Source organism: Stenella coeruleoalba (genome assembly GCF_951394435.1).
Source record: "Stenella coeruleoalba genome assembly, chromosome: 8".
Lineage (NCBI taxonomy): Eukaryota > Metazoa > Chordata > Mammalia > Artiodactyla > Delphinidae > Stenella > Stenella coeruleoalba.
This window is the reverse complement of record NC_137154.1, coordinates 38,848,905-38,863,448: the sequence shown is the minus strand read 5'-3', so window position 1 is coordinate 38,863,448 and position 14,544 is coordinate 38,848,905. Positions and strand designations below refer to the sequence as shown.

Genomic DNA, 14,544 nt, shown 5'->3' with positions numbered 1-14,544 from the left:
TCCTTGATTCTTTGCACTTCCTGGACTTGAGTGACTGTTTCCTTTCCCAGGTTAAGGAATATTTCAGCTATTATCTCTTGAAATATTTTCTCAGGCTTTTTCTTTCTGTTTTCTCTTTCTGGGACCTCTTTAATGGTAATATTAGTGTGCTTGATGTTGTCCCAGAGGTCTTTGAAACTGTCCTCATTTCTTTTCATTCTTTTTTCTGTTCAGTGGCAGTGATTTCCAGTACTCTGTCTTCCAGCTCACTGATCCATTCTTCTATATCACTCAGTCTACTGTTTATTCCTTCTGGTGTATTCTTCTTTTCAGTTATTGTATTTTTCATCTCTGTTTGGTTGGTCTTTGTATTTTCTAACTCTTTGTTAAAAACTTCTAACTTCTTGCTCTGGCATCCATTCTCCTCCCAAATTCTTTGGTCATCTTTACAATCATTATTCTGAACTCTTTCTCAGGTAGAATCTTGTTCCTTCATCTGGAACATATTCTTCTGCCACATCATTTTGTCTAAGTTGGTATTTTTATGTATGTGGTAGGTTAGTTACATTTCTTGACTTTGGAGAAGTGGCCCTCTAGGATGTGTCCTATGCATCCCAGCAGTGCACTCCCTTCTCGCCACCCAAGCTATATGCTCTAGAGTTTCCTCCTAAGAGGGCTGTGTGGGTCCTTCTGTTGTGGTGGCCTGACTATGTGGGTGATCTGGTGGGCTTGGTTGGTTGCCAGGCCCTGCCTTGTGCGGATGCTGCTGGCTGCTGTTCAGCAGGCCCTGGTCATGAAGTGACTGCTTGCAGAACCCTAGGGGGCCCCAAGGCTAGTGCTGGCTGGGTGGTCAGAGTCAGGTTCATGAAGACTCTGGGGCTGTTGCCCACCCATTGGCAGGTTAAGCCGGATTCTGGAGGCAACTGGGTAGTCAGAGCTGGTTCCTGGAGTCTGGCTGCAGGGCCCCTGGATCCCAGAGCACATATAAGATTTGGGGTTGGGAGGTGGTTCTTGACACAGTTGGTTATGGGGTCCAGGGTGTCCTGAAGGTTGCATTGGCCTGCTAGCGGGCACAGTCTGGCCTGCTGTGGGCAGACTTGGTCCGTAGTCTGCGGGAATCATATTTTTCTTGCATCTGGTGTCTGCCCCCTGGGTGGTGAGGCTGCTCTAGAGGCTTGTGCAGGCTTCCTGGAGGGAGGGGCTAGTGTCTGCCCACTAGTGGGTGGAGCTGGGTCTTAGTCCTCTCATGGGCAGAGCCATGTCTAGCGGGCATATCTTGAGGTGGCTGTGGGCTCAGTAAGTCTCTAGGCAGCCTGTCTGCTGAGGGGTGGGGCAGTGTCCCTGCCCAGTTAGTTGTTTAGCCTGAGGAGTCCCAGCACTAGCACCTACAGACTGTTGGGTGGGATAAGGTCTTGGAACTAATAAGCCAAGATGTCAGCCGCCAACAGTGTTCCCCGGTATTCTGCCATCAGTGTCTGTGTCCCTAGGGTGAGCCACAGTCCCCCTACCACCCCGTGTCTCCAGGAGACTCTCCAAGACTAAGAGGTAGGTCTGGCCCAGGTGCCTATCAAATTACTGCTTTTGCCCTGTGTCCGGGTACATGTGAGATTTTGTATGCTCCCTCGAAGAGTGAAGTGTATTTCCCCCAGTCCTGTGGAGCTCCTGCAGTTAAGCCCCAGTGGCCTTCAAAGCCAAATTCTCTGGGGGCTCATCTTCCTGGTACCAGACCCCTGGGCTGGGGAGCCTGATGTCGGACTCAGAACTCTCACTCCTGCAGGAGAACCTCTGCAGTGTAATTATTCTCCAGTGTGTGGATCACCCACCCCAAGGGGTATGGAATTTGATTATATCCAGGTTGTTGTGGTTCCTTCTTTATGTCTTTAGTTGTAGAAGATCTTTTCTGGTGGTTCCCAGTCTTTGTCATCAATAGCTGTTCTGCAGATAGTTGTGGTTTTCGTGTGCTCGTGAGAGGAGGTGAGCTCAAGATCTTTCTACTCTGCCATCTTGGCCAGTCTCCCAAACACTTTATTAACCTTGTGAAACTGATGCCGAAAACTCGGCGTCTGTGCACCAGTACGGAATTGAATCTCGGAGACAGAGTTTTGGGTGAAGTAGAAGAGAACAGCTTTATTGCTCTGCCAGGCAAAGGGGGACACAGCAGACTCAGTACCTCTCAAAACTGTGTGTCCCGACCTGGAGGGATTTGGTGAGTTGTTTTATAGCAGTGGTTCAAAGGCAGGGTTGCTGATAAGGATCAGGGTGTGTGCAGGGCCTGGCTTCAGGTGGTCTGATGAGTTTCTGTGACTCCTTTAATCTGGCCTCAGATGGTCTCTTGAAGAGCTTCTCTGGTTCCTTTTAATCTGGGATAAAGAATGCTAACATCTTACATTTGTTGGGGTTTTTCGTTCTGTAAAGAACTCATTGTTATGTGTATCCCTTCAGGCAGAACCAGGACCCTATCCAAAGGCTACACTGTTGTTTCTTGACTGCTCCTCCCTTGTCTCTGCATGGCAACAGTTCAAATCTGCCCTTTGGAACTCAGGGAGTGTCACGGAGGCTGGAGTCTGTTCCCTATAAACAAGAAACTGGGGACACGGAAAGGCTTCCATGCCCGGGAGCCCCACAGGCTCATGCTTGGTTTCAAAACTAAATATGAACCATGAAGAGTGGATTGGAACTGATAAATTGAGAGTAATTATGTAAGCTGATTAGTTGGTAACTAATTACCAATTAGTTGAGTCAGATTTATTTTTATGTTTTATAGAACTAAATTGTTTTAAGTTCTGTGCTTTTTGATAGTTTGAAAGTGGGTGTTTATTGTAGTCAAAAGTAATGAGCTAGCTATTTGTGGTATGTTGTTAAATAGTAATGGTTATTTTTATGTTTTATATTTTAAATTTCGATCACATTGTTCATTATAAATCTATTATTTTTATTCAGTTAAATCTCATTTGCTTTCTTTCCATGATATATGCCTGAGACATCAGAAAGAGAAGGTGGAAAAATCAAAGCAACTCATTTTACTGGCATTTTAGGAAAGAAAATGTTTAGATTGATCCACTTTTCTAGCTGTCTATCCCATTTAAAATTCCAGCTTGAACTCTACATACTTTCTATCCCCTTCCTCTGCTTGGTTTATTGTAATTACACTGCCTTCAGACATACTGTAATTTACTTACTGATTTTGTGTCCCCTCCCCATCCCTATCCATGCAAGAATGTAAGTTCCATAAAGACAGGGATCTTAATTTAGTTCTTTTTCTTCACTGTTTCCCATAAGCCTGGAATATTGTCAGGCACATAGTAGACACTTAATAATTATGTTGAATTAGTGGTCTCAAATTGTAATAAATTTCCTGCCTTCTTACAGAAAGAACATACTGGTCGTCTTGTTATAGGAGATCACAAATCCACATCTCACTTCCGAACAGGTAAGAAAGTAAAATATAATTAAAGTGGAGGTGCTAAATTTGGAATATGAAATATTTGTACATATTTTGGGATATTCTAACTTTCGTGTATAATTGTTGATTAGTTCTAATGATTAATAAATATTAGAAATATATGTAGTATATGTAAACATGTTACGTACATCATTTAACAGTTAGTATATACTTTCATAAAAGATTTGAGTATATGTACATCAATATGATATTCTAACCAAGAAACTAACCAGTTTCTGTCTTCATTTTTACTAACTCACAACATGTAGTATTTTAATTGTAGTGAGGTTTTATGCCTCATCTTGCCAACTATAGTAACTAGAGTCTACATGTATTTTGTAAATTATTTAATATACAGTGTTATAGTTGGCATATTATACTGGTTTTTAGTTTATTCACTGAGTTTTGCTCTGAAATCTTGGAAGAGTATAAACTCATTGGAATGCCTGAAGAAATTAATTTTTCTTTTAATTTTGGGGGAAAAACTTTAAAAGTAAAAACAGAAAATGAATTAGAATTTGGATTTGAATTCAGTCTGCTGAAAAGTTTTATCCCATTTAAAATTGGCCCTAATCTTAGACATTAGAAATTAATAGGCATTTTATATTTCTGGTGTTGAACAGTTATTTCAAATTGATTTGCACTGCTACAAAAGGCAAAAGAGTCCCTGAGCTTTGGCAGAATGGAAATATATTTAACTGTTGCATTCATTCTTTTAAAATATGAAATTCTTCTTGTATTTACAAATTAAAATGTCACGTACAGAAAGCTTCACTGGTATTGGTAATGTTCTGCTTCTTGGGTGGTAAGTTTTTAGGTGGTTGTTTAGTATTCTGCTTCATAACTTATATATATAACAATATATGTTAAAAATAATTTATATATCAAATGTTGCATGATAAAATTACAAATAAGTTTATGTTGGTGCAGTAAACTGATATGCAAAGAAAGGCGTAAAGGGAAGCCATTCCAAGGTCATTTTACATTTTATTTAGCCATTCTCTAAACAGAATTGTGTGCCTTTTCATTATTTCTGTTCAAAGACAGAAGCTTTTGTTTGTTGGAGGATTTTTTCTGCATGACTAGGAGGAAACTTTCAGGAGAACCATTATTAGACTATAAATAAACTAAAACATCATGCCCAAAGTTCTTAGTAATTAATAGTTACAATATGTAAACTTAAGCAGTTCTGAGATTCCTGTATCTGGTTTGAATTATTACATGGGAAAAATTAAGTTTTTCATCTTTAATAAACAACTTGTGCTTCAGGGGGTTGGTTACTAAAGAAGTAATCATAAATACATCCTTCAATTATTTTATCTGTTGGGTAACTACCTATGGTTTATAAACCCATCCACAAAATTTGCTGTAAAATTAGTCACAGTTAGAGAAATCAGCCCTGAATATAATAGCATCTGTATTGTGGGTTTTTTGTGTAATCAAATATTTTTATTAATTTGACTGAAACATAATCAAAGTACACTGGACATACAGGGGAAGAAGACAAGAAAATTAACGAAGAACTGGAGTCTCAATATCAACAAAGCATGGACAGTAAATTATCAGGAAGATATCGACGACATTGTGGACTTGGCTTCAGTGAGGTAGTAATTATGTATTTTCATTAAGTGGGAAGATAATTTCCAATTTGATTATCATTTATTTGTGTTAAATTACTCTAGTGATCAAGAACCCTATGTAGAAGGCTTTCTTTATGCAGTTACATTTTTACATGCCAAACTAGGTCTTTGTAGATAATGAGAATAGATATTTTTGACAGTTTTAGAAATATGTTTTCTGATACTAGCTTAATATAAATTCTGCTTAGATAATCATTAGGGCACATCTTAAGTAGGCATGAACAACATACAAGTTACATGAAATATTTCATGTAAATACCGGTTCAGGAGAGTTTTCTTGGTTGTTTCCTACATCATCTCTTTTCATATAATAACTATTGGTCCATTACTCCAAAGTAATATAATATGCAAAACATTGATAACTGTTTAAATATTCCCATGGATCAGTGGTTAACTTGCCTTATTTACTTAAAATAATACTGTTTCCATCAGGAAGATAATAATATATTATTTTCAAACTAGGGGGGAGGGGAGAAGGTGAGTGGTCTTCAGAGCCCTTTCTTAAACCAAAATCCTACTCAAGTCCCAGGGTATAAAACACATGGAGGTGCCTGAGTCCTCATTTCTTCCCTAGGCAGCCTCTGATCTTAAACTGTTAATGGCTAGGGAGTGAGACAAAAATTTTGGGGTCTTTTCCAGTTTTTATACTGGATAATGTATTTTAATAGCTGTTGATTGATGTTTTTAGGTAGATGATCATGATGGAGAAGGTGATGTGGCTGGAGATGATGATGATGATGATGATTCACCTGATCCTGAAAGTCCAGATGACTCTGAAAGTGATTCAGAGTCAGAGAAAGAAGAATCTGCTGAAGAACTCCAAGCTACTGAGCACCCTGATGAAGTGGAGGATCCCAAAAACAAAAAAGATGCAAAAAGCAACTATAAGATGATGTTTGTTAAATCCAGTGGTTCATAACTCCCAAACACTTAGTCTTTGTATTAAAAGTAAGCCTTATTGTTATAATGCACAGTGGAGGACTGCTTATAGAGCACAGACCTTTGTATTATAATTTTTAAAAAGGCCCTTTTAAATAATTACAAAGAGTGTTTGCTTTCAGATGCCATGGGTTACACTTTTATGGGCATGACTATAACCATTTTTGTAAACAGTAAGAGTTGTATAAAATAAGAAATAAATACAATACTCAACTTCCTTTCATGTTAGCATCATCAAACTTCTAATACTACCTTTTTACCCCTTCAAATACAGTTACGGGGGAAACAGTATTTTTTGTGTGGTAGCTGTTTATCTTTTTTTGTTCCTTCATGTTTCTCTCTTATAAAAGTTTATCTGGTACTGTGATGTGTTCATAAAAATATTCTTTTATTATACTCTCTTATAGTAGAACTATTCACCATGGATATTTCTGCTGCCAGTAACAATCTAAATTAATGCTGGCAAAAGATTAGGTACTTAGTTTACTCTTACTGAATCAGCTCTACTCTTTTGGACCAAAGCAACATGAGAGCAAATACTTTTCACACCGGTTAGGATGGAGTTGCAGTTGTCATATATTTGGAATGTTATGATCCCAAGCATTCTTCACATAATTTGAATGACACTGTACGTTAGATTTTTGATAAAATTGGCCAGTTTTTACAGAAGAAATTTTTTCTCTGATCATTTGGTCCTATCATCTATTTAGGAATATGTAAAACTGGATTTTTTTTTTTTTAAGGTAATATGTGACCAAAGTTAATTTTCTTCCTAACACCTAAATAAAGAGAAAGCAGTTTCTCATATGTGGTTGTGATACCTTTATCCTCATTATCTGAAAATGAGGAATAGGCTTATTGAACAAGAAGCTGAAACAAGATATTCTCTTCATTTTATCCCAGTGCTGTTATCCTGATTATCTAATTACAAAAAGGAGTATTGCTGTATGATTTTATCGCCACTTCTGTTGGAGTAAGATCTGACTGTTATTATGTGGTTAATTTGTACAGCAGAGTAACACAAACTGCATTATGGGCTAGTCAATGATCTTTGAGTAATTGGGTTCAAAATCTTAATGTTTAAGTGACATGTTCAAAGGCTTTGAGTTAAACCTTTTTGTTTGCTGAACTGTTACACATCTAGATACTTAAGTATGTGTTTAATGTGTTGTTGTTTTTTTTTTTAATTCCTGTGTCATTTTGAAGTTTAGAATTTTCGAGGAATGTAGCAAATAGAACAAGCGATTTCTGGATTATGCAATCCATCCTGAAATTTTTTCATGTATCAGACCCCCAACATTTCATTTTTTCTTATGTCTCACATTGTTTTATAATAGGTGCTACCCTATATAGTAAAATACTGAGTCAGTGACTAGTAGAATGTGTAACATTTAACAAATAGTATCTGGTTTAAACAAGTTTGGCTTTGTTCAAATTTCAGTTTGGCCACTGATTGTCAAATAGCTAGTCTGTAGGGTTGCTTATTACAACTAATTTAAGTAGAAAGTGAAGACTGATATATGTTTAAGAATGGAAGAGGGAGAGACCAGTATTATGTTTTAAAAGGTATTTTCATCAGTTTATTTAAATATGCTTGGTTATTTATAAGTCTTGGTTCTTATATGTAAATAGAAGAGCCTCCTTCTAAAATAACTACACTGGAAGACCTTTTTTCTTCATCTTCAGAGAAAGAAATTCTCATTCCAATTCATATATTATTGGACATTAACAAAATTCAGGGTTGGAATAAATTTAGGTCTGTTGGTCCATGTGGCCTAGTGTCCCAGCACCACATTAAATATCATGGCTGTCTTTTAAGCATGAACATTGGGTTGGTTTTTGCTTTTTTTTTCCTTATCAAATTGTGTGTGTGTGGTGGGTGGATTAAAGGAAGAGAGATGCCATGGCATTTTGATATCCCTACTGAAGTACCATAAGGGAAAACACATTTTTTGGGGGGCAGTGAAACATGCTATTGAGGGGAAAGTTGAGTGGCAACTTTTTCTTACTATTGATAATTTCTTACCTGAAATACACTTCTCCCAAGTGCTTGACTATACCAGTGATCCAGTGATCTTTCTATTGTAAAGGTTTTCGGGAACACAGATTCCAATTTTGTGTGTATTGATAGGTAAAAATCCTCTTCTCAAATCTAATTTTTTAAATCCGGATGAATTGCAGGTACAGAAGAAAGTCTGAAGTGATTGCTGTTCTGATAAAACAACAGTTTGAGAGCAGAAAGATAGGTCATATTCTTTGAGTAAATTTTGAGGAAATAAATTGCAACTACCTGGTTGACATCAGTGGCCACTTACAGGGCTTTAGTTCCATTACTCTCGTCTCCACAGCAGCCACATCTTGGCTACTTTCAATATCCCAAAACAACTTTACCTCCGAAATCACAAATGTAGAAACCTCACCTCTGACCATAACAGTTATATTCCTTTACACAAGTTCAAATCAGGTCATTATCAGTCTGTTTTCACCAGTTCCATAAGCCCTGTCTAGATTTTTAAGTGATCTGTCAATTCAGTGTCACTGTTGTCAGTATCCCAAATAACCCTCCCCAGTGTCATAACCTTTCTGGAAAATACAGCCCTAGATGTATCCAATTCCCTATGGATTATTTCTGGAGAAAGGCCACCAACTGTACAAATCAATATTACTAAGTGTTAATTAACAACACTGCATGTTATCCTTACTGTTACCTCTCATCAACTCTTTTCCTGTTCTTAACTGTTGAAAACTTCTCTTCTCAAACTTGTGACCCTGTCTTTTCTCCTTCACTCTTATAACATGTCCTTGCTTTCTGGCGTACATTAAAGAGATTTTATCAGGCAGAAATTCCCTGAACTTCCACCTAAATTGACACCTGTGGAGAAGTGCTCCAATGCTCTAGGTGACATCCCAGCTCTACTAACTTAGTGATAAACTCAGTGACCTTGGGCATAATTAAATCTGAGTCTCCTATCCTCATCTGTAAAATGAGACTATCAGTAGCAACCACGTTGTATGGTTATTGTGAGAATTAGTTGAAACAGTTAAAAAGTTTAAGCACACTGATAAAAAACAGCTCAGTAAATGTCAACTACTGTTAACCCTTTGCATCATCTTGTGAACCTAGTACTTTTGATTATCTTGTTTTAGGAGTCTTCAACCTCTCCCTTAGTCTGTTGATCCTTTTTTTGTCAACATTTCTCCCCAAGTCCCTAGGTATAAAAAAGATTTTTCCTAGATACCATACACTTCGGCTATAATCCTATCTCCACATTTTCAATATTCAGTTTTAATAACATTTCTATTACTGTCTGCTTCAGTACCATCCCCTTCTCCCTCAATCCACTCCAATATGGCTTATACCCAACTTTTTTTTTATTGTTGTTTCTTTTGGCTGTGTTGGGTCTTCATTGCCGTGTGCAGGCTTTCTCTAGTTGTGGTGCGCGGCCTTCTCATTGCGGTGGCTCCTCTTGTTGTGAAGCATGGGCTCTAGGCGCTCGGGCTCAGTAGTTGTGGCTCGTGGGCTCTAGAGCGCAGGGTCAGTAGTTGTGGCACACAGACTTAGCTGCTCCATGGCATGTGGGATCTTCCTGGACCAGGGCTCCAACCCGTGTCCCCTGCATGGCAGGTGTATTCTTAACCACTGTGCCACCAGGGAAGCCCTACCCAACTTTAATACAGCTGTATTGAAAACTACTTTGATCAAATCAACAATTCTTATTTTCCTGAACCATATTTTTTAATTCATTCCTTGCTTGACCTGATAGCATTGCTTGGCATTGTTAGCCAGTAGTCTTCAAATGAATACACACTCCTGGGATACATGAAGGGGTTCAACAGAATCAATTTCCCAACACTGTACATTCATATGTACTTGTTCTAAATTGATCTCTGAAAACTACTATTCCTTTCACTGTAACCCTTCACCCGTTAGAAAAAAGAAATACCTCTCATCCATCCCAAAACTCACTGTGTTTACCCTAAGGAGTAAAGCCTCCAAACAAAGGGACAATTTGAAACGTTGATGTTAAGGTCTGAATGACTCCTTTTGCAAGTCAGGTAGTTTCCAGTTACATGCCCTCAATAAAATTGGTAGAGAACTGGATTGTCAGCTGATTCATTAGACATACAATTTGAAGAAAGATCACTATGATATTTGGCCTAAATTCCAAGAGTTCAGAGGATTAAGTGATGTTTCTAAAATCTATTACTGACTTCATGTGAGCAAGGTTTCTCAGTGCTTTCATCTATAAAAATAGAAAATAGAAATTTTCTCCTTTAGAAGCTCCAATTCTGTGCATGTTACATCTCCTATCTCCATGTCATTTTTATTTTTATGCTTTCTCATCGTGATTGAGCACTGTATACTCTATCATTCCAATTTTGTATTCATTTTTATGATTATTATGTAATTTTTTTCCTTGAATTCTGCCAGCTCATGTTTCTTCTGTTTCCTCATATCCTCTTGTATTTCTGATGTCGGCACTTTACCGAGATGTTAAGATATTAAGGTTGTCATGAGATCTTTGATTATAGTTTTCAACTATCTGTTGAGGCAACATTTTTCTGGTGAGTGCTCTTCACCTGCCATGTATTTTTTTTTTTTTTTGATCCTTTTCTATTTTTATATCCTCCTCCAAACCCTGTGCCAGTTCTTTTTTATTGTTTGGTCAACTGCAGATATTTTCTCAGCACCTGCTATGTGCCAGGCACTATTCTAACCACTGGGAATACAGCAGTAAACAAAATCAGTCCCTCCTTTAATGAAGCTTACACTCTGGTGGAGGGGAGACAAACAATAAACAAATATATATCATTTGTTTTATACATATTAAAACAAGGTAAAGGGATGCAATGAATAATAAAGCTAGGGGCAGCAGAGGGTTGTGAGATGAGTTCAAAGAGAGAGCAGGAATAAGATCATTAGAGTTGTGACATGAACTTTGGATTTTATGCTAAGGAGAGTGAGAAGACATTGGAGAGTTTTTATTAGAGTGACATGATCTAACAAAGCTTAGGCAGCTGTAGGGAGTCAACTAGAAAAATGGAGAGCACAATTATGAAATTATTGCAAGATTCTAGGTGAGCACAGGGGCTCGGACTAGGGTAGTCATAGTGGAAGTAATGAGAACTAGATTCTAGATTGGATGTAGTATATGAGAGAAGTCAGAAATGAGCTCTTGGAAGAGAGGAATTTCTGTTTACCTGGATGGGGAAACAGATGACTCGTCTTTAAATGAAGTTCTTCCCAGGTGTTGCAGGGTTTTCATGAAGGGGAAAGGTCAAGCTGGCAGAAAAATTTATCATGGTCCAGAGTTATGTGTGTGAACCATTGTAGCTCTGCCAGTGAAATCAGATGCCAAATGGCTTTTCACATCGCAGGGGACCGCTTCCCTGCTGCTCTAACAGACCTGTCTCACAAATAGCCTCACGTTTAAGAAGACACTAGCTAGGTTTCTCAGATCCTGCAGAGGCAAGCATACCCCCTGTACTCTCCTTTGACCTTTACTACTTTTTCAGCTCTTTCACCCATTTTAGAGTTAAGAGTTTCAGATGTCTCCTAGTTTCGTTGAAGCTGGAGTCAACTTCCTTTTCTCATTCTCCTTATTGCTTCTGGGTGATTTTCAAGAGAAGAGAGAAAGGACTTAACTCTTCTGTCTCCAAACTCGGAAGTACACATTAACTTTTAATACCCAAATTACTATGCCTTGAACCCCTACTCATTTGATTTCTGAACTTCAGCTGCTTACCCCACTCTCAGAAAGCATTCCACAATTACTACAGGCCTGAGAAAAAGCAAAGGAATACCTCCCATATGCTCCCCACAAGATATGCCACCCACAGTTACCCAACAATGCCTTCCCTCTTCTCCCCAACTCCCAAAACCTGCCCTCAAAGCTGGCCACAAGTAGCCTAACTTGCACTACTGAAAATGGTGCCTCTTGTGCCGTTACCAGTACCAAGATGTTGCCTCCTAAGGCTTTTTCATATGGAGACACTTTACCTGCTGGTCTTTTCAAATTAGGTGAAGCCATTTCCTAAAAGACTGTTATATTAGAAATAAGATCAGTCCTGAAAACAGGCTCACAGTTAGTTAATGTAGTAAATACGAAACTTAGCTTTGAGCTTCCAAACAGCCAAAGTCAAAGGTGCACACACCTATGTCTCTAGTAAACCGGTGATGTGCTTTCTGTCACAAAGCAGGCCATTGGTATTAAGTTTCAAGTGGGTCTTTCTCGTCCGGAGTACCATCCTTTGACCAATGGTTGTCAACCAGGAGGGGTTTTGCCCCATCAGGGAACATTTGGCAATATCGAGATATTTTTGCTTGTCACAACTGGGAGGTGCTACTGACATGTACAGGATAGAGGCCAGGTATGCTGCTAAATATGCTACCATGCACAGGACAGACCTTCACAACAAAGAATTATTTCGCCCAAAATATCAGTAGTGTTGAGATTGAGAAACCCTACCTTTAGACCCAGGTAAGATGGGCTCCTGCCTTGGGGCCTGTGTGTTAGAGGGTCCTGCATATCACAAATAGATTTTTATCAAAGAGCATGTGGGTGCCTCAGTCACTCAGAATTTGCCGCTGAGGACTAGCATAATGCAGCCTATAACCTTAAATATTTAACCTTGTAACCAGGAAAATCCTCCACGCCTTTTGCCCTATGTCCTTGAAACAAAAGGTGGCCATGTCCCAATTCCATGAAGGCTTGTGGGTTATGTCAGAGACAGACACTGCTTCTTAGTACAGGGAAATTCGAGTGGCAAAAGCATTTCAGTAAGAGAAATGCTAGTTGATTTGTCAAATCCTTTTCACATGGATGTAATGGATTCTTGCATAATAAGATACTGTTTCCCAGGAACGGACAAAGAGAGAAAAAAGGGCTAGAATTCATATAATTGGAGTCCCTGAAAGAGAAAAGAGAGAGTATGGAGAAAATCAATTTTCAAAGAGATAAAGGTTAAGAATCTTCCAAAACTGACAAAAGATACCCACACATAGATTTGAGATCTACAAATCCTAAGCTGGATAAAGACAAAATCACATCTAGGCATACAACAGTGAAAGAGCTGTGACCCAAAGAAAAGAAGAAAACAAGTACAGACAGAAAAAAGGACGCATTAACTTTAAGGGTGCAAGAATAAGACATTTAACTTCTCAACGTAAGCCAAAGAAGCCCGAAGACAATGTAATGATATCCTCGAAGCACTGAAAAAAATCATCACCAATTTACAATCCTATCCCAGTGAAAATATCCTTCACGAATAAAGGTGAAGAAATCCGTGGTGGCCAACCCATATAGGGCTTCTAATCATTGAAAGGGAAGCACACGCAATGAGTCCCACATTCCACCCAGGTTTCTCCCTGAGGTCATTTTTCAACCACAGTAAAGCGAACAAGCACAAACAGGTGGCAGACTCGCTGGGTGGAAGAAACAGACAAGCAAACAGGGCTGACAAGAGATTGCAATTTGGAGGGAAGAGTACCAGACGTGAGAGAGCTGTAGAGCCCCCAAATCTACATAAAGATACTCCCCTGGGTCCTTGACTGACTCCTAAGCTGTACACAAACATAGTGAGACTAGGACAGTCTATCAAAAAACAGCTCAGGCTCTCACAGCCAACAGCTTTTGGAATGGACAATTCACTTCAGGAGGAAAAGTGATACCAAATGTTGACCTCATGCTTCCTATTTTTCCTCTGGATCTTGGCTCCATAAATTTTCGCAGCTTTACTAGCTCTCCATTGCCTTCAAATATGTATTTTCAAAAATATTTTAGCCTCCTTTTCCATTTGTTCTCAGTAGGAAAGTTGGTTCAAAGCATCCTTGTCTACCATTGCTAGAAGCAGAATTCTTTTTTTCTATAAAATATTTTGGAGAGAAATATTTAAAGGTTTAAATAAATGAATTTATCATATTCATAGATTAGGACACGCATATTGTAGAGATGTAATTCTCTCCAAAGTAATCTACATGCAATGTAGTCTCAATAGAAGAAAAAATCCAATGGAGGATGGGGAGTAAAACTTGACATGTTTGTTCTAAGATTTATAAGGAAAGGCAAAGACCAAAAATAGCCAGGATAGTTGTGAAAAATAAGAACAAGAGAGACACATTGCTTTTCTGTGTGTCAACACTTACTATAAAGCTCCACTAATTAAAATAGTGCGATATTGGCACAATGACAAACAATGGAACAGAAAAAGAGATTCATACATATACTCGATTATGACAAAATGGCACTGTACAGCAGTGGGAAGGAAATGATAGATTCTTCAATAAGTTGCGCATCTATGTGGAAAAATGAAACCTGATGCCCACTTCACACCTTACTTAAAAACCAGTTCCAGGTAGATTGTAGATCTGTGAAAGGTAAAACAAGAAAGCTCCTAGAAAATACCAGAGGAGAAGATTTTTATGACTTAAGTACAGGAAGACTTTTTGAACAAGATGCAAATAACCACAAACTACAAAGGAAAAGACTTAAACACTTGCTTACCTTAAAATTAGTAATGTCTATTCATTGAAAGTCACTGTGA

At 38.4% G+C, this 14,544-nt stretch overlaps 1 protein-coding gene across 3 annotated transcripts in view; it reads left to right on the top strand.

Annotated features, from left to right (window-relative positions):
* Positions 1–11,408, top strand: part of LOC307189933 (small acidic protein) — a 33,005-nt gene extending 21,597 nt beyond the window's left edge. Inside the window, exons 1-4 of one of the 3 annotated variants that reach the window (XM_079928508.1) lie at positions 1,293–2,678; positions 3,349–3,409; positions 4,900–5,025; positions 5,750–11,408. In XM_079928508.1, the coding sequence (XP_079784634.1) occupies positions 4,969–5,025; positions 5,750–5,980 (288 nt within the window). In that variant the 5' untranslated portion in view covers positions 1,293–2,678; positions 3,349–3,409; positions 4,900–4,968 and the 3' untranslated portion in view covers positions 5,981–11,408. Of the gene's footprint in view, positions 1–1,292; positions 2,679–3,348; positions 3,410–4,899; positions 5,026–5,749 lie in introns of those variants that run through there. The other 2 variants (XM_079928507.1, XM_079928506.1) reach the window with 2 other exon arrangements.
* Positions 11,409–14,544: the final 3,136 nt, after the last annotated feature.